Source organism: Staurois parvus, unplaced genomic scaffold (genome assembly GCF_062004578.1).
Source record: "Staurois parvus isolate SC_StPar_1 unplaced genomic scaffold, SC_StPar_1.0 ptg003736l, whole genome shotgun sequence".
In the NCBI taxonomy this organism is placed as follows: domain Eukaryota; kingdom Metazoa; phylum Chordata; class Amphibia; order Anura; family Ranidae; genus Staurois; species Staurois parvus.
This window is the reverse complement of record NW_028321532.1, coordinates 990-19,690: the sequence shown is the minus strand read 5'-3', so window position 1 is coordinate 19,690 and position 18,701 is coordinate 990. Positions and strand designations below refer to the sequence as shown.

At 54.5% G+C, this 18,701-nt stretch overlaps 1 protein-coding gene across 1 annotated transcript; it reads left to right on the top strand.

The window, feature by feature from the left end:
- Window positions 1-1,965: 1,965 nt before the first annotated feature.
- Window positions 1,966-16,322, top strand: BOP1 (BOP1 ribosomal biogenesis factor; the record flags this gene model as incomplete). Its single annotated transcript, XM_089668002.1, is given in 14 exon segments — window positions 1,966-2,189; window positions 2,571-2,688; window positions 2,778-2,879; window positions 4,824-5,036; window positions 6,787-6,948; window positions 7,027-7,107; window positions 8,525-8,594; window positions 8,687-8,819; window positions 9,660-9,840; window positions 11,860-12,148; window positions 13,134-13,218; window positions 15,762-15,849; window positions 15,851-15,870; window positions 15,947-16,322. Coding segments are annotated over 14 exon segments (1,920 nt in total), but the record flags the coding sequence as incomplete, so codon positions are not given.
- Between the last annotated feature and the right edge of the window lie 2,379 nt (window positions 16,323-18,701).

Here is an 18,701-nt window from a genome sequence, read left to right as displayed (position 1 = left end):
CAGGGGTATGTTGCAGTCTGATACTACGGTTGTTTCAATTAATTTTTTTCTCATTAATCTGCACTTGGCACCCCAATAATGACAACGTGACAACAGAATTTAGAAATGTCTGAATTTAAAAAAACCTGAAATCCCAGATTGGCAGAAGTATTCAGACCCTTTACTCAGTACTTTGTTGAAGCTCCTTTTGGCACAATTCCAGCCTGGATTCTTTTTGGGGATGACGCCACAAGCTTTGCACTCTTGGATTGGGGGATTTCCTACCATTCTTTGACCAGTCAGGCTGGATGGGGGGTCGTTGGTTTACAGCCATTTTCAGATCTCAGTAGGGTTGAAGTCAGGGCTCTGGCTGGGCCAATCCAGGACATTTACAGGGTTGTCCCAAAGCCACTCCTGTGTTGTCTTGGATGTGTGCTTAGGATGGTTGTCATGTTGGAAGGTGAACCTTCGGCCCAGTCTGAGGTCCTGACGGCTATGGAACGGGTTTTCGTTGAGGATATCTCTGTACTTTGCTCCATTCAACTTTCCCTCAACCTTGACCAGTTCCCCATTTCCACCCCACAGCTTGATTCTGCCACCATCATGCCTCACTGTTGAGATGGTATTGGGCAGGTGATGAGTGGTGCCTAATTTCCTCCAGACATAACATTTAGAATTCAGGCCAAACAGTTCAATCTTTGCTTCATCGGACCACAGAATCTTGTTCCCCAGAGAGTCCTTCAGGTGCTTTTTTGCAAACTCCAAGTGGTCTTTCATGTGATTTGCACTGAGGAGAGGCATCTGTCCAGCCATTCTGCCATGAAGCCCAGGTGGGTGGAGGGCTGCAGTGATGGTTGTCCTGGAACTTTGTCCCATGTCCACACAGGATCTCTGGAATTCAGTCAAAGTGACCATCAGGTTCTTGGTCACCTCTTTTTCTAAGGCCCTTCTCCCCCGATTTGTTTAGTTTGGCTGGGAGACCAGCTCTTGGAAGAGTCCTAGTTGTGCCAAACTTCTTCCATTTGAGAATTATGGAGGCCACTGTACTCTTGGAAACCTTCAGTGCAGCACACAATTTTTTTGGTCGCCCTCTCCAGATCTGTGCCTTGCAATAATCCTGTCTCTGAGCTCTGCAGGCATTTCGTTTTGACCTCGTGGCTTTTGCTCTGAAACAGTATGCATTGTCAGCTGTGAGGCCTTTTATAGAGAGGCGTGTGCCTTTCCAAATAATGTCCAATCAATGTAATTTACCACAGGTGGCCTCCAATCACGGTGTAGAAACATCTCAGCAACCATCGAGAAATGGGAGTTGCCTGAGCGAAATTTCAAGTGTTGTTGCAAAGGGTCTGAATACTTATACCAATGTGAGATTTCAGTTGCTCCTTTTTCATACATTTGCAAACGTTTCTAAATTTCTGCTTTCACGTTGTCATTCTGGGGTGCTGAGTGTAGGTTCATGGGAAAAAAATAGAAGTTAAACATCTGTAGTATCAGGCTGCAACATAACATTGAAAACCGTGGAGGGGGTCTGAATACTTTCGGAAAGCATTGTATGAGGACTTTGCTCAGAGGAGATTTCCATGGGTCTGTTCTGGATCTGAGACGTGCGGTTCCACCAGGACGATGGACCATTTAAATGCTTAATAGTAATGTGCTGGAGGTTCCTGCACCATATACTCCATTATTGGTTGACCAGTCATGATCTGACCAGGTAACTAGGCCTTCAGTGATGGTGGGCCCCTCTATGGCTGTGGGCACGTCTATAGTACTGCTAGAGGATCTCCCCCTACATGCCATTATCTCTTCATACAATCAGAAATAAAATGTGTCATGACTTTCCTATAATAACATCACTTACCAGGCTGGAGTCAGAGCCAGGCCGCACAAGGTGGCTTCTAGTTGACTTGGCAGAGAACAGAACACGTGTTCACTGCTTCCTAAAACTGCTCGCTGGCTCCTAGATTGGACTTGACTGGCTATTAAACTCTACGTTCTATTCCTCGTATCTCTGGTATCTGTGTCGATGCACTCAGTTCGGGCTCTTCTCTCCGGCAGGACATCCGGAACACAGTGGGGAACATCCCTATGGAGTGGTACAAGGATTTCCCGCACATCGGTTATGACCTGGATGGCAAGAAGATTTTCAAGCCTCTGCAGACGAAGGACCAGCTGGAGGAATTCCTAGACAAGATGGAGAATCCCGATTATTGGTGAGTGTGTGGGGCCTCTTAGAAATCTGGGAACTGTTTGTTTGATATTGTGAGGAAAAGTCTGACCCCGAAGAGTCTCCCCGAAGAGTCTGACCCAGACATTCCAGTGACTGATTGGAGAACATATATAATACATGAAGAGGGATAATGTACAAATTCAATGCTGATTGAGTCCTACAGTAACTGTACGTAGGATCCCAGTGCTGCAAGGCCACCGTGCTGCTCTCTCATCGTGAAGTGACCATTGTCAGCTATTTCCTTCCATCTCTGGGTGGGAAGCTCTGTGATTTGATGATGGGTTGCCATAGTGTCTCCATTGTGCCGGTTTATGTATACAAAGTGCCATGACTCTTCATAAACACAATGTCCATCTTTCTCCAGGAGAACCGTTCATGATAAGAAGACCGGACAGGACATTAAGCTGACTGATGAGCAGGTGGACCTAGTGGAACGGCTTCAACATGGACAGTTTGGGGACACCAAGTATGATCCTTATGAGGTGAGTGCAGTGAAAGCTGCATGTTGGGTGGACATCGCTTGGTGGATTCATGAACCTCCCTGACCCTTCATTCTCCCCTCTCTCCTCAGCCATATGTGGATTTCTTCACACATGAGACCATGATCCATCCTGTGACCAACCGGCCAGCAGACAAACGCAGCTTCATCCCATCCCTGATCGAGAAGGAGAAGGTAAGTGGATGACCTCCCACCTGAGCCATTTCCATGAAAGAAGGTGGTTGGTCTCACCTCATTTCTGGGTACCCATCTTTTGGTGTCTTTGTCTCTCCATCTCTGTGTGTCTTGGGGTGTCCATCCCTTGGTGTCCCTCTGTCTCTTGATGTCTCTCTCTTCCTCTTGGTGTCTCTCCTTCTCTTGGTGTCACTCTTCCTGTTGGTGTCTCTTGGTCTCTCGGTGTCTCTTGGTCTCTCGGTGTCTCTTGGTCTCTCTGTGTCTCTTCGTCTCTTGGTGTCTCTCAGTGTCTCTTCGTCTCTTGGTGTCTCTCTGTCTCTTTGTCTCTCGGTGTCTCTTCGTCTCTTGGTGTCTCTCCGTCTCTCTGTGTCTGTCCGTCTCTCGGTGTCTCTCCGTCTCTGGGTGTCTTTCCGCTTCTGGGTGTCTCTCCGCTTCTGGGTGTCTCTCCGCCTCTGGGTGTCTCTCCGCCTCTGGGTGTCTCTCCGCCTCTGGGTGTCTCTCCGCCTCTCGGTGTCTCTCGGTGTCTCCCGGTCTCTCGGTGTCTTTCCGTGTCTCTCGGTGTCTTTCCGTGTCTCTCGGTGTCTTTCCGTGTCTCTCCGTCTCTCGGTGTCTCTCCGTCTCTCGGTCTCTCTGTCTCTCTCGGTCTCTCTGTGTCTCTCGGTCTCTCTGTGTCTCTCGGTCTCTCTCCGTCTCTCGGTGTCTCTCCGTCTCTCGGTGTCTCTCCGCCTCTGGGTGTCTCTCCGCCTCTGGGTGTCTCTCCGCCTCTGGGTGTCTCTCCGTCTCTCGGTGTCTTTCCGTGTCTCTCGGTGTCTTTCCGTGTCTCTCGGTGTCTTTCCGTGTCTCTCGGTGTCTTTCCGTGTCTCTCGGTGTCTTTCCGTGTCTCTCGGTGTCTCTCGGTGTCTCTCCGTCTCTCGGTGTCTCTCCGTCTCTCGGTGTCTCTGTGTCTCTCGGTGTCTCTGTGTCTCTCGGTGTCTCTCCGTCTCTCGGTGTCTCTGTGTCTCTCGGTGTCTCTCCGTCTCTCGGTGTCTCTGGGTGTCTCTCCGCCTCTGGGTGTCTCTCCGCCTCTGGGTGTCTCTCCGCCTCTGGGTGTCTCTCCGCCTCTCGGTGTCTTTCCGTGTCTCTCGGTGTCTTTCCGTGTCTCTCGGTGTCTTTCCGTGTCTCTCGGTGTCTTTCCGTGTCTCTCGGTGTCTCTCGGTGTCTCTCCGTCTCTCGGTGTCTCTCCGTCTCTCGGTGTCTCTCCGTCTCTCGGTCTCTCTCCGTCTCTCGGTGTCTCTCCGTCTCTCGGTGTCTCTGGGTGTCTCTCCGTCTCTGGGTGTCTCTCCGCCTCTGGGTGTCTCTCCGCCTCTGGGTGTCTCTCCGTCTCTGGGTGTCTCTCCGTCTCTGGGTGTCTCTCCGCCTCTGGGTGTCTCTCCGCCTCTGGGTGTCTCTCCGTCTCTCGGTGTCTTTCCGTGTCTCTCGGTGTCTTTCCGTGTCTCTCGGTGTCTTTCCGTGTCTCTCGGTGTCTTTCCGTGTCTCTCGGTGTCTCTCCGTGTCTCTCGGTGTCTCTCCGTCTCTCGTTGTCTCTGTGTCTCTCGGTGTCTCTGTGTCTCTCCGTCTCTCGGTGTCTTTCCGTGTCTCTCGGTGTCTTTCCGTGTCTCTCGGTGTCTCTCCGTCTCTGGGTGTCTCTCCGCCTCTGGGTGTCTCTCCGCCTCTGGGTGTCTCTCCGCCTCTGGGTGTCTTTCCGTGTCTCTCGGTGTCTCTCGGTGTCTCTCCGTCTCTCGTTGTCTCTGTGTCTCTCCGTCTCTCGGTGTCTCTGTGTCTCTCCGTCTCTCTGTGTCTCTCCGTCTCTCCGTGTCTCTCCGTGTCTCTGTGTCTCTCCGTCTCTCGGTGTCTCTCTGTCTCTCGGTATCTCTCGGTGTCTCTATGTCTGTCTCTGCACGCTCACTCCTCTTTCCACGTCTCCAGGTCTCCAAGTTGGTCCACGCCATAAAGATGGGCTGGATTCGGCCACGGAAGCCACGTGATGACACTCCCGCTTACTATGATCTGTGGGCACAGGAAGATCCTAATGCCATCCTGGGGAGGCACAAGATGCATGTTCCGGCTCCGAAGCTGCTTCTTCCTGGCCATGAAGAGTCCTATAACCCCCCACCGGAGTACCTGATGACTGAGGAGGAGGTGAGCCTATAGCCGAGTGTATGATGAGGACCAAGTATGACCGCCTTGTCCATCGTCTTCAGTGTAATAAAGGGAATCCCCGGCCAGGTTTAGGATGGATTATGGAAGAGAGAACCTTTTATTACTCTTCTCTTTCCCCATCGGGGGAGGGGGGGGGGGTTCTTCTCACATCTTTCCCAAACAGAGAAGAAGGGGGAAACCTCATATTCTAGGAAGAGGTGTCCCCGTCTCAAGTAATATCCCCCAGCATTGGTGTCAGTGGAAGCAGTAATAACCCCCAGCATTGGTGTCAGTGGAAGCAGTAATAACCCCCAGCATTGGTGTCAGTGGAAGCAGTAATATCCCCCAGCATTGGTGTCAGTGGAAGCAGTAATATCCCCCAGCATTGGTGTCAGTGGAAGCAGTAATAACCCCCAGCATTGGTGTCAGTGGCAGGAGTAATAACCCCCAGCATTGGTGTCAGTGGAAGCAGTAATAACCCCCAGCATTGGTGTCAGTGGAAGCAGTAATATCCCCCAGCATTGGTGTCAGTGGAAGCAGTAATATCCCCCAGCATTGGTGTCAGTGGAAGCAGTAATATCCCCCAGCATTGGTGTCAGTGGAAGCAGTAATAACCCCCAGCATTGGTGTCAGTGGAAGCAGTAATAACCCCCAGCATTGGTGTCAGTGGAAGCAGTAATAACCCCCAGCATTGGTGTCAGTGGAAGCAGTAATATCCCCCAGCATTGGTGTCAGTGGAAGCAGTAATATCCCCCAGCATTGGTGTCAGTGGAAGCAGTAATATCCCCCAGCATTGGTGTCAGTGGAAGCAGTAATAACCCCCAGCATTGGTGTCAGTGGAAGCAATAATAACCCCCAGCATTGGTGTCAGTGGAAGCAGTAATAACCCCCAGCATTGGTGTCAGTGGAAGCAATAATAACCCCCAGCATTGGTGTCAGTGGAAGCAATAACCCCCAGCATTGGTGTCAGTGGAAGCAGTAATAACCCCCAGCATTGGTGTCAGTGGAAGCAGTAATAACCCCCAGCATTGGTGTCAGTGGAAGCAGTAATAACCCCCAGCATTGGTGTCAGTGGAAGCAGTAATAACCCCCAGCATTGGTGTCAGTGGAAGCAGTAATAACCCCCAGCATTGGTGTCAGTGGAAGCAGTAATAACCCCCAGCATTGGTGTCAGTGGAAGCAGTAATAACCCCCAGCATTGGTGTCAGTGGAAGCAATAATAACCCCCAGCATTGGTGTCAGTGGAAGCAATAACCCCCAGCATTGGTGTCAGTGGAAGCAGTAATAACCCCCAGCATTGGTGTCAGTGGAAGCAGTAATAACCCCCAGCATTGGTGTCAGTGGAAGCAGTAATATCCCCCAGCATTGGTGTCAGTGGAAGCAGTAATAACCCCCAGCATTGGTGTCAGTGGAAGCAGTAATAACCCCCAGCATTGGTGTCAGTGGAAGCAGTAATAACCCCCAGCATTGGTGTCAGTGGAAGCAGTAATATCCCCCAGCATTGGTGTCAGTGGAAGCAGTAATAACCCCCAGCATTGGTGTCAGTGAGTACAATAATAACCATGCGAGAGTGTTCCAGTACCCTCTGTCTCTATGGTGCCCAATAGCCTGCAGGCCACATGTAGAGGGAAGGCGGGCCTTGTGTTGGGCACCAGGGGTGTAGAAGCTTTGTGGGCGCAGTGTACAGGGATTGGAGGTTCTGATTGGTCTGGATTTATATAAATGTTCCCCCTTCTTTTTCCTCCCCCAGAAACTGGCCTGGGAACAGCAGGACCCTGAAGACAGGAAGTTGCCGTTCCTACCCAAGCATCATGGCAGCCTGCGCGCTGTGCCCGCCTACTCCCGCTTCATCCACGAGCGGTTTGAGCGCTGCCTGGATCTGTACCTGTGTCCTCGGCAGAGAAAGATGAGGGTAGGTGGACGCCGGTGAGACGATCTTCTGAGGAGATTGAGCCTCCCTTCTCTGAAATCTCATTCTTCTCATCCGCAGGTGAATGTGGATCCCGAGGATCTGATCCCCAAACTCCCCCGACCTCGAGACCTGCAACCGTTCCCCACCACACAGTCCATGGTAAGAGCCGCTGCACTACCCGATGGTCTTGTTACCAGTCACAGTCCATCACATGGATTCTTCCTTTCCTGGACTGTACTAGGAACAAGATATCAGAAATCTGGTCTTCTGGAGCCCCCCACCCACCTCAGACTCCGCCTCCATGTGGTACCCAGAGCCCCAGCTTCTCCCATGTGTCTCCTAGACCCATCCTCCTGCCATGGATCCTCTGGAGTCCCCCACCCACCTCAGACTCCGCCTCCATGTGGTACCCAGAGCCCCAGCTTCTCCCATGTGTCTCCTAGACCCATCCTCCTGCCATGGATCCTCTGGAGTCCCCCACCCACCTCAGACTCCGCCTCCACGTGTTACCCAGAGCCCCAGCTTCTCCCATGTGTCTCCTAGACCCATCCTCCTGCCATGGATCCTCTGGAGTCCCCCACCCACCTCAGACTCCGCCTCCACGTGTTACCCAGAGCCTCAGCTTCTCCCATGCGTCTCCTAGACCCATCCTCCTTCCATGGATCCTCTGGAGTCCCCCACCCACCTCAGACTCCGCCTCCACGTGTTACCCAGAGCCTCAGCTTCTCCCATGCGTCTCCTAGACCCATCCTCCTGCCATGGATCCTCTGAAGCCCCCCACCCACCTCAGACTCCGCCTCCATGTGTTACCCAGAGCCCCAGCTTCTCCCATGTGTCTCCTAGACCCATCCTCCTGCCATGGATCCTCTGGAGTCCCCCACCCACCTCAGACTCCGCCTCCATGTGTTACCCAGAGCCCCAGCTTCTACGATGTGTCTCCTAGACCCATCCTCCTGCCATGGATCCTCTGGAGCCCCCCACCCACCTCAGACGTGTTACCCAGAGCCCCAGCTTCTCCCATGTGTCTCCTAGACCCATCCTCCTGCCATGGATCCTCTGGAATCCCCCTCCCAGCTCATACTCCGCCTCCACGTGGTACCCAGAGCCCCAGCTTCTCCCATGTGTCTCCTAGATCCATCCTCCTGCCATGGATCCTCTGGAGTCCTCCCCAGCTACCCCTCCTGGTATCTCTGGAAGCCCCTAGACCCCCTCTCTGTGGGTGTTTGCTAACCTCTTGGCTGTCTCTTGGGTTCCTTGCAGGCTTCCCTTCCTTGAGCCCCCCCTTTCTACTCTGTATGTGGGACTTTCATGGTCCTCTGTGGGTCTCCTGGAGCTCCCACTCCATGGATCTTCTGTGGTCATCCATGGGTCTCCCAGAGCCCTTCCCTCCTTGACACTCCCCCTCTGTAGGTCTTCTGGAACCCGCCTCCCCCCAGCTGTATGGAAGCCCCTCAGCTCCATGCATCTTCCAGAGTCCTCGCCTCCCTTCCATAGGTCCCCCAGAGCCCCTCCCCCTCTATTGGTCTCTTGGAGCCCACCAGCTCCGCCTCCAGTCACACCGTCCGTCTTTCCTCAGGTGTACCGCGGACACACGGATCTGGTACGCTGCATCGGTGTCTCCCCCTCTGGGCAGTGGATTGTCTCAGGTATGTGAGCTGTTTGGCTGTAGTACAGATGCCCCCCCCAGGTCATATCATGTGATCCACTGTATACAATTACCTCCCCCCTCTCCCTCCAGGGTCTGATGACTGCACCCTCAGGTTCTGGGAGGTCAGTACCGGACGCTGCATGAAAACCATCCGCCTGGACGGGGCCATCAAGAGCGTCAGCTGGAACCCGAACGCCACATTGATCCTGGTGGCTGCATGTGTGTGAGTGACTCTTTGGGGCCCTTTATGTGGATTTGGCTCCTAGATGGGGCAGGTTCACCCGGCCTGCCTCACACAGTACTATAGTGATGACTGTCCCTGGATGGGTCCTGATTGGCTGAAGTGTGATGGTAGCATGGAGTCCCCTCCCTTCTCCCCTCCTATCGGCACGCAGTGAGCCTTTTTCAATAAGAAATTCTCCTTTGCAAAGTATATCTCTCTGTGGACTCGATGACATCATCACTGGGTCTCTCTGCCAGTCTCTGCTTTCAGAAAGATCGCGGTTTGCTGGGAGGGACAAGGCAACGGTAGCTTTGAGTCCTAAGTGTGATGTGAAAGAACACATCCCCGGCATCCCTTTAGACATGTCTGCACCTTTCTTTAGACGTTCACTCACCTTCCTGCTGGCCATGGGGCTGTGCAGAATTTAGCTGTGCAATCTGCTGGCCAGTTGCTTGATTACACGCTAACAGAGTGATCAGCAGATTGCACAGCTAACGTCTTCAGCAGCCTGAGGCCAGCAGGGAATAGTATGCATGTGTAAAGGGATATCAAGGATGTGTTTTCCATATAATGCTTGGAAGACCGGGAGGGGGAGGGGGAGGGCAGATTGACAGAAGAGTCAAAAAAATAGTTGTAAGTGGTGGCAAGAGACAGAAAAGATTGGGAGTTGAGGGCTTGATGATGCTTGACGTCTTCCAGGCTGGAAATTAGTTTGGCTTAACATATCAGCAGCTATTCTAATGGTTGTGTTGTAGAGATGGCCGTGTGCGGGGGAAGGTATGGACTGCAGGGTGAGGGAGGAGTTCATCCGTGACCCAAAACTTCTGTCTCCTCCTACAGGGAGCGCTCTGTCATCATTGTGAACCCGGGACTTGGAGACCGCCTACTCTGCAATTCTACAGATCAGCATGTGGGGGCGCACCAACCCCCCGAGGAGGAGAAGCCACAGCCAGTGAAGTGGGAGGCAGTGGAGGGAGCGCAGTATGAAGAGGGAGTCCGCCTACGTATCCAGCATGAGAAGGTACCCCCCCCTCCCCCCGATCACCAGATACACCCCCCCCCCCCGATCGCCCAATACACCCCCCCCCCCCGATCGCCCAATACACCCCCCGAGAACAGCCGCACCCTTCTCTCCTCCGTATCCAGCATGAGAAGGTACCCCCCCCCTCTCCCCCCGATCACCCGATACACCCCCCCCCCCCGATCACCCAATACACCCCCCGAGAACAGCCGCACCCTTCTCTCCTCTGTATCCAGCATGAGAAGGTACCCCCCCCTCTCCCCCCGATCACCCGACACACCCCCCCCGATCACCCAATACACCCCCCGAGAACAGCCGCACCCTTCTCTCCTCTGTATCCAGCATGAGAAGGTACCCCCCCCTCTCCCCCCGATCACCCGATACACCCCCCCCCCCCCCCCCCGATCACCCGATACATCCCCCGAGAACAGCCGCACCCTTCTCTCCTCCGTATCCAGCATGAGAAGGTACCCCCCCCCTCCCCCCGATCGCCCAATACACCCCCCCCCCCCGATCACCCAATACACCCCCCGAGAACAGCCGCACCCTTCTCTCCTCTGTATCCAGCATGAGAAGGTACCCCCCCCTCTCCCCCCGATCACCCGATACACTCCCTCCCCCCCCGATCACCCGATACACCCCCCGAGAACAGCCGCACCCTTCTCTCCTCCGTATCCACCATGAGAAGGTACCCCCCCGATACCCCGATCACCCGATACACCCCCCCCCCCCCCGATCGCCCAATACACCCCCCGAGAACAGCCGCACCCTTCTCTCCTCCGTATCCACCATGAGAAGGTACCCCCCCCGATACCCCGATCACCCGATACACCCCCCCCCCAGAACAGCCGCACCCTTCTCTCCTCTGTATCCAGCATGAGAAGGTACCCCCCCCTCTCCCCCCGATCGCCCAATACACCCCCCCCCCCGATCGCCCAATACACCCCCCGAGAACAGCCGCACCCTTCTCTCCTCCGTATCCACCATGAGAAGGTACCCCCCCCGATACCCCGATCACCCGATACACCCCCCCCCCCCCCAGAACAGCCGCACCCTTCTCTCCTCCATATCCACCATGAGAAGGTACCCCCCCCACCGATACCCCGATCGTCCAATACACCCCCCGAGAACAGCCGCTAATGGAGGAGATGTCCCTCTCTGTTACCCGCCAGTACTGGTAATGGAGGAGATGTCCCCCTCTCTGTTACCCGCCAGTACTGGTAATGGAGGAGATGTCCCCCTCTCTGTTACCCGCCAGTACTGGTAATGGAGGAGATGTCCCTCTCTGTTACCCGCCAGTAGTAGTAATGGAGGAGATGTCCCCCTCTGTTACCCGCCAGTACTGGTAATGGAGGAGATGTCCCCCTCTGTTACCCGCCAGTACTGGTAATGGAGGAGATGTCCCTTTCTGTTACCCGCCAGTACTGGTAATGGAGGAGATGTCCCTTTCTGTTACCCGCCAGTACTGGTAATGGAGGAGATGTCCCTCTCTGTTACCCGCCAGTACTGGTAATGGAGGAGATGTCCCCCTCTGTTACCCGCCAGTACTGGTAATGGAGGAGATGTCCCTCTCTCTGTTACCCGCCAGTACTGGTAATGGAGGAGATGTCCCCCTCTGTTACCCGCCAGTACTGGTAATGGAGGAGATGTCCCCCTCTGTTACCCGCCAGTACTGGTAATGGAGGAGATGTCCCCCTCTGTTACCCGCCAGTACTGGTAATGGAGGAGATGTCCCTCTCTCTGTTACCCGCCAGTACTGGTAATGGAGGAGATGTCCCTCTCTGTTACCCGCCAGTACTGGTAATGGAGGAGATGTCCCTCTCTGTTACCCGCCAGTACTGGTAATGGAGGAGATGTCCCTTTCTGTTACCCGCCAGTAGTATTAATGGAGGAGATGTCCCCCTCTGTTACCCGCCAGTACTGGTAATGGAGGGGATGTCCCTTTCTGTTACCCGCCAGTAGTAGTAATGGAGGAAGTTGCTCTCTGGATCCCAGTAAGTCTGTTTTTCGGCATTGCAGGCGGTGAAGCAGGTGACGTGGCACGGTCGGGGGGATTACTTCGCGGTTGTCATCCCGGATAACGGGAACTCGCAGGTTCTCATACACCAGCTGAGCCGGAGGCGGAGCCAGAACCCGTTCCGGAAGAACAAGGGGCAGGTCCAGCGGGTTCTCTTTCACCCGGCCCGCCCCTTCTTCTTCGTCGCCACCCAGAGGTGTGTCCGCGTCTACAATCTGCTGAAACAGGAACTCGCCAAGAAACTGATGGCCAACTGCAAGTGGGTGTCCAGCATCGCCGTCCACCCTGCGGGTGAGTCCGGGGGAGGGGCTGTTGTACACCTCATGGGGGAGTCCGGGGGAGGGGGGGTTATTGTACACCCCGCGGGTGAGTCCGGGGGAGGGGCTATTGTACACCCTGCGGGGGAGGGGCTATTGTACACCCCGCGGGGGAGTCCGGGGGAGGGGCTATTGTACACCCCGCGGGGGAGTGGCTATTGTACACCCCGCGGGGGAGTCCGGGGGAGGGGCTATTGTACACCCCGCGGGGGAGGGGCTATTGTACACCCAGCGGGGCAGTCCGGGTGAGGGGCTGTTGTACACCCCGCAGGGGAGGGGCTATTGTACACCCCGCGGGGGAGGGGCTATTGTACACCCCGCGGGGGAGGGGCTATTGTACACCCCGCGGGGGAGGGGCTATTGTACACCCCGCGGGGGAGGGGCTATTGTACACCCCGCGGGGGAGGGGCTATTGTACACCCCGCGGGGGAGGGGCTATTGTACACCCCGCGGGGGAGGGGCTATTGTACACCCCGCGGGGGAGTCTGGGGGAGGGGCTATTGTACACCCCGCGGGGGAGTCCGGGGGAGGGGCTATTGTACACCCCGCGGGGGAGTCCGGGGGAGGGGCTATTGTACACCCCGCGGGGGGAGTCCGGGGGAGGGGCTATTGTACACTGCACGGGGGAGTCCGGGGGAGGGGCTATTGTACACCCTGCGGGGGAGGGGCTATTGTACACCCTGCAGGGGAAGTCTGGGGGAGGGGTTATTGTACACCGTGCGGGGGGGAGGGAACATGTGAGGGGTGACTGTGGGGGATGGGAGTAGGATTGCTGTACCTCCCAGATTTTGGGGTCCTGCGGGGCGACTGTACATGAAATGTTTGCCCCTCCCCCTCTCATCGATTCCCTGCGGGACTTCACACATGTACATGGGGGGGGGATGGGGGGTCTCTGCAGGACTGGAGGGGCCCCGGTGTGGTGGGGGACCTTCTAATGCCGTCTGTTCTGTTGTCTTCAGGTGACAACCTGATCTGTGGGAGTTATGACTCCAAGCTGGCGTGGTTCGATATGGACCTGTCCACCAAACCCTACAAAGTGCTGAGGTGAGACCCCTCCCACCTGACTCCTCCTACTCTCTGCTCCTCCTACCTGACTCCGCCTACTCTCTGCTCCTCCCTTCCTACCTGACTCCGCCTACTCTCTGCTCCTCCCCTCCTACCTGACTCTCTGCCCCTGTGCTGTGCTCCTACTTGACTCTGCCTACTCTCTGCCCCTGTGCTCCTCCTACCTGACTCCGCCTACTCTCTGCCCCTGTGCTCCTCCTACCTGACTCCGCCTACTCTCTGCTCCTGTGCTGTGCTACCTGACTCCGCCTACTCTGCTCCTGTGCTCCTCCTACCTGACTCCGCCTACTCTCTGCTCCTGTGCTCCACCCTTCCTACCTGACTCCGCCTACTCTCTGCTCCTGTGCTCCTCCTACCTGACTCCGCCTACTCTCTGCCCCTGTGCTCCTCCTACCTGACTCCGCCTACTCTCTGCCCCTGTGCTCCTCCTACCTGACTCCGCCTACTCTCTGCTCCTGTGCTGTGCTCCTACCTGACTCCGCCTACTCTCTGCTCCTGTGCTGTGCTCCTACCTGACTCCGCCTACTCTGCTCCTGTGCTCCTCCCTTCCTACCTGACTCCGTCTACTCTGCTCCTCCCCTCCATTCCCTCTCCGCTTGTGATGGTGTTTCTGTGTCATGATGGCGGTGATTGGATTTGTGTATGTGTGGAGGTGATGATGAAGATGATGATGGTATTTGTGTCCATGTCTGGTGGTGAGGAGGAGGATGATGATGATGATATTTGTGTCCATGTCTGGTGGTGGTGAGGAGGAGGATGATGATGATATTTGTGTCCATGTCTGGTGGTGAGGAGGAGGAGGATGATGATGATGATATTTGTGTCCATGTCTGGTGGTGAGGATGATGATGATGATATTTGTGTCCATGTCTGGTGGTGGTGAGGAGGATGATGATGATATTTGTGTCCATGTCTGGTGGTGAGGAGGAGGATGATGATGATATTTGTGTCCATGTCTGGTGGTGAGGAGGAGGAGGATGATGATATTTGTGTCCATGTCTGGTGGTGAGGAGGAGGAGGAGGATGATGATGATAATATTTGTGTCCATGTCTGGTGGTGAGGAGGAGGAGGAGGATGATGATAATATTTGTGTCTATGTCTGGTGGTGAGGAGGATGATGATGATATTTGTGTCCATGTCTGGTGGTGAGGAGGAGGAGGAGGATGATGATGATGATATTTGTGTCCATGTCTGGTGGTGAGGAGGAGGAGGATGATGATGATATTTGTGTCCATGTCTGGTGGTGAGGAGGAGGAGGATGATGATGATATTTGTGTCCATGTCTGGTGGTGAATATGATGATGATGATGATATTTGTGTCCATGTCTGGTGGTGAGGAGGAGGAGGATGATGATGATGATATTTGTGTCCATGTCTGGTGGTGAGGAGGATGATGATGATATTTGTGTCCATGTCTGGTGGTGAGGAGGAGGATGATGATATTTGTGTCCATGTCTGGTGGTGGTGAAGATGATGATGATATTTGTGTCCATGTCTGGTGGTGGTGAGGAGGAGGAGGAGGAGGATGATGATGATATTTGTGTCCATGTCTGGTGGTGAGGAGGAGGATGATGATGATGATATTTGTGTCCATGTCTGGTGGTGGTGAGGAGGAGGATGATGATGATGATATTTGTGTCCATGTCTGGTGGTGAGGAGGAGGAGGATGATGATGATGATGATGATATTTGTGTCCATGTCTGGTGGTGGTGAATATGATGATGATGATATTTGTGTCCATGTCTGGTGGTGAGGAGGAGGAGGATGATGATGATGATGATGATATTTGTGTCCATGTCTGGTGGTGGTGAGGAGGAGGAGGAGGAGGATGATGATGATGATATTTGTGTCCATGTCTGGTGGTGGTGAGGAGGAGGAGGAGGATGATGATGATATTTGTGTCCATGTCTGGTGGTGGTGGTGAAGATGATGATGATGATGATATTTGTGTCCATGTCTGGTGGTGAGGAGGATGATGATGATATTTGTGTCCATGTCTGGTGGTGAGGAGGAGGAGGATGATGATGATGATATTTGTGTCCATGTCTGGTGGTGAAGATGATGATGATATTTGTGTCCATGTCTGGTGGTGAGGAGGATGATGATGATGATATTTGTGTCCATGTCTGGTGGTGAGGAGGATGATGATGATGATATTTGTGTCCATGTCTGGTGGTGAGGAGGATGATGATGATGATATTTGTGTCCATGTCTGGTGGTGAAGATGATGATGATATTTGTGTCCATGTCTGGTGGTGGTGAAGATGATGATGATATTTGTGTCCATGTCTGGTGGTGAGGAGGAGGAGGATGATGATGGTATTTGTGTCCATGTCTGGTGGTGGTGAGGAGGAGGAGGATGATGATGATGATATTTGTGTCCATGTCTGGTGGTGATGATGATGGTATTTGTGTCCATGTCTGGTGGTGGTGGTGAGGAGGAGGATGATGATGATATTTGTGTCCATGTCTGGTGGTGGTGAAGATGATGATGATGATATTTGTGTCCGTGGTCTTGCAGGCACCACAAGAAGGCCCTGCGGTCGGTGGCGTTCCATAGGCAGTACCCGCTCTTTGCCTCGGGTTCAGACGATGGCAGCGTTATAGTTTTGCCATGGAATGGTCTACAAGTAAGTGACTGGTCTGTGCACACGCTCTGCACATGTATGTAGTATGTTCCTCTGACACGTTCCTCTGTGCCTGCAGTGATCTCCTCCAGAATCCTCTGATTGTGCCGGTGAAGGTTCTGCGTGGACATGAGATCACGCGTGATCTGGGCGTTTTGGATGTGGTCTTTCACCCAACCCAGCCCTGGGTCTTCTCATCAGGAGCTGACGCCACCATCAGGCTGTTCACGTAATTCCACCCTCCGCCGAGCCGTCCTTGGAGCACGAGGACCATTCAGCGATGGCGGACAGAGCCGCTCGGGAACCTGGAGGACAGTGTGATGGACTACACCCTCTGGTGGAAGCATGCTGGGACTTGTGGTTCTACATTCGCTATGAGGGCCTGAGCAGTGCCTTGTATATATGATGTCTGTCTGAGGCCTCAGATTTTATAATAAAGCCAATGGTGTGTCTGAGCTAAGTGACCTGTGATGGGAGGGGGGCCCCAACGTGGCTGTAGGGATCCTCGTCTGTTGGTGATGGGAGGGGGGGCCCCAACGTGGCTGTAGGGATCCTCGTCTGTCGGTGATGGGAGGGGGGGCCCCAACGTGGCTGTAGGGATCCTCGTCTGTCGGTGATGGGAGGGGGGGCCCCAACGTGGCTGTAGGGATCCTCGTCTGTCGGTGATGGGAGGGGGGGCCCCAAGTGGCTGTAGGGATCCTCGTCTGTCGGTGATGGGAGGGGGGGCCCCAACGTGGCTGTAGGGATCCTCGTCTGTCGGTGATGGGAGGGGGGGCCCCCAACGTGGCTGTAGGGATCCTCGTCTGTCCGGTGATGGGGAGGGGGGCCCCCAACGTGGCTGTAGGGATCCTCGTCTGTCGGTGATGGGAGGGGGGGCCCCCAACGTGGCTGTAGGGATCCTCGTCTGTCGGTGATGGGAGGGGGGGCCTTAACGTGGCTGTAGGGGTCTTTGTTGGTGATGGGAGGGGGGCCCCAACGTGGCTGTAGGGGTCCTTTTCTGTCAGTAATGGGAGGGGGGGGCCCTAATGTGGCTGTAGGGGTCTTTGTCGGTGATGGGAGGGGGGCCTTTGATATTTCTGTGGGAGTCCTTGTCTGTTGGTGATATGGGAGGGGCCCCTGATGTGGTGGGGGGCACTACTGACTGCACTCTGGAATAAACATTCCCATTCTGATTCATTGCTTTAAGTTACAGATGTATATGCAGCCAGGGGCCAGGACTTCACTGACTGCATGCTTGCTCAGAGTACATGACTGAGGAAGTACTGAAGCCAGCGACAGCCAGGCACCCGGCATTCTCAGCCGGTCAGCAGTATTAGGAGACATTGGAGCATTGCTTGTGTTGGCCGGTTTCCAGTTCTACCCGGAAGACCGTCTGTATTCTCATGAGGCCGGGGCCCACCACCGTCTGTATTCTCATGAGGCCGGGGGCCCACCCACCGTCTGTATTCTCATGAGGCCGGGGGCCCACCCACCGTCTGTATTCTCATGAGGCCGGGGGCCCACCCACCGTCTGTATTCTCATGAGGCCGGGGGCCCACCCACCGTCTGTATTCTCATGAGGCCGGGGGCCCACCCACCGTCTGTATTCTCATGAGGCCGGGGGCCCACCCACCGTCTGTATTCTCCATGAGGCCGGGGGCCACCCACCGTCTGTATTCTCATGAGGCCGGGGGCCCACCCACCGTCTGTATTCTCATGAGGCCGGGGCCCACCCACCGTCTGTATTCTCATGAGGCCGGGGCCCTAGTCTGAAATCACATTTGTACTAGAACGAGTCTTCAGCCAGTGCCTGCGGGTTGAAGAATCCTCATAAAGTGAACAAAAAAATCTCCTTTTACCTCTTCAACTGAGCCAAGTCCTCCATCATTGGTGTTCCCCCTCCCAGCCACTGCAGCTCACAGGTTTAGGGTTGTTTAGGCAGAAATCAGTGGGTGGAGCAAGGTGCTGATTGGCCAGCTTACAGCCTTGTGAAAACCACAGTGACAATGCTGATCGCCACACCCCTAATGTAGTGCAAGCACCGCCTCCATGCGAGTGACAACTCTGCTCTGAATTCGGGAGCAGAGCAGCAGCTGTTGTCACCTAGTCACAGGAAGCTGCATTAGGTGACTCCACTGGCAGAGTCTGCAAGGGGGCTAAAAACTGCAGATTTGGGATTCTATGGTTGGATATGAGGCTGAAATCTAATAATTTCCAGTAATTGTCCTCTAATGTTCACTGGTGGTAGTTGGGTCTGATGTCTCCCAGCCCTTCTGGGTGCTGCTGCCATTGGTGGACCGAGAAGTTCTGTCCGCAGTCAGGAAGGTCCTCAGGGATGGTTATGTCCCACCACACGAGGCTCAGCCCGGCTCTGAAACCTCTAGAAAGGTTGATATGATATCAATATTTCACTTAGTGAACATTCCGGTGTCAGGGTGGCATCATCTTTGGCCAGAGATAACGTCCTTCCACATTGTGTCCTATTGGTCCATCCACCACTCAGTTTATACCCTCCCACCCACACTATGGGCCTTCCACTCAGGTCCTCCTTTTGGGTACCAAGACTTGGAAGTCCCTTTCTATTCTACAGCTCTTCTAGATTCTTCCTTTCTTTGGATGTTGGTGCTGCTCTCTGTCTGGCAGAGGACATCCTCTGCTCCACCTTCTTCCATGTGGTTGGATGTTAATTTTTCTCTCATCTCTAATGGAAGATGTCCTCTGCTCAGCCGCCTTCTATGCAGTTTGGATGTCGGATCTGTTCTAATCACTGCCAGAAGGTTCTGTAAGAGGTTGGATGTCGGTTCTGCTCTCATCTCTAGTGGAGGACATCCTCTTGCTCCACCTTCAATGAGGTT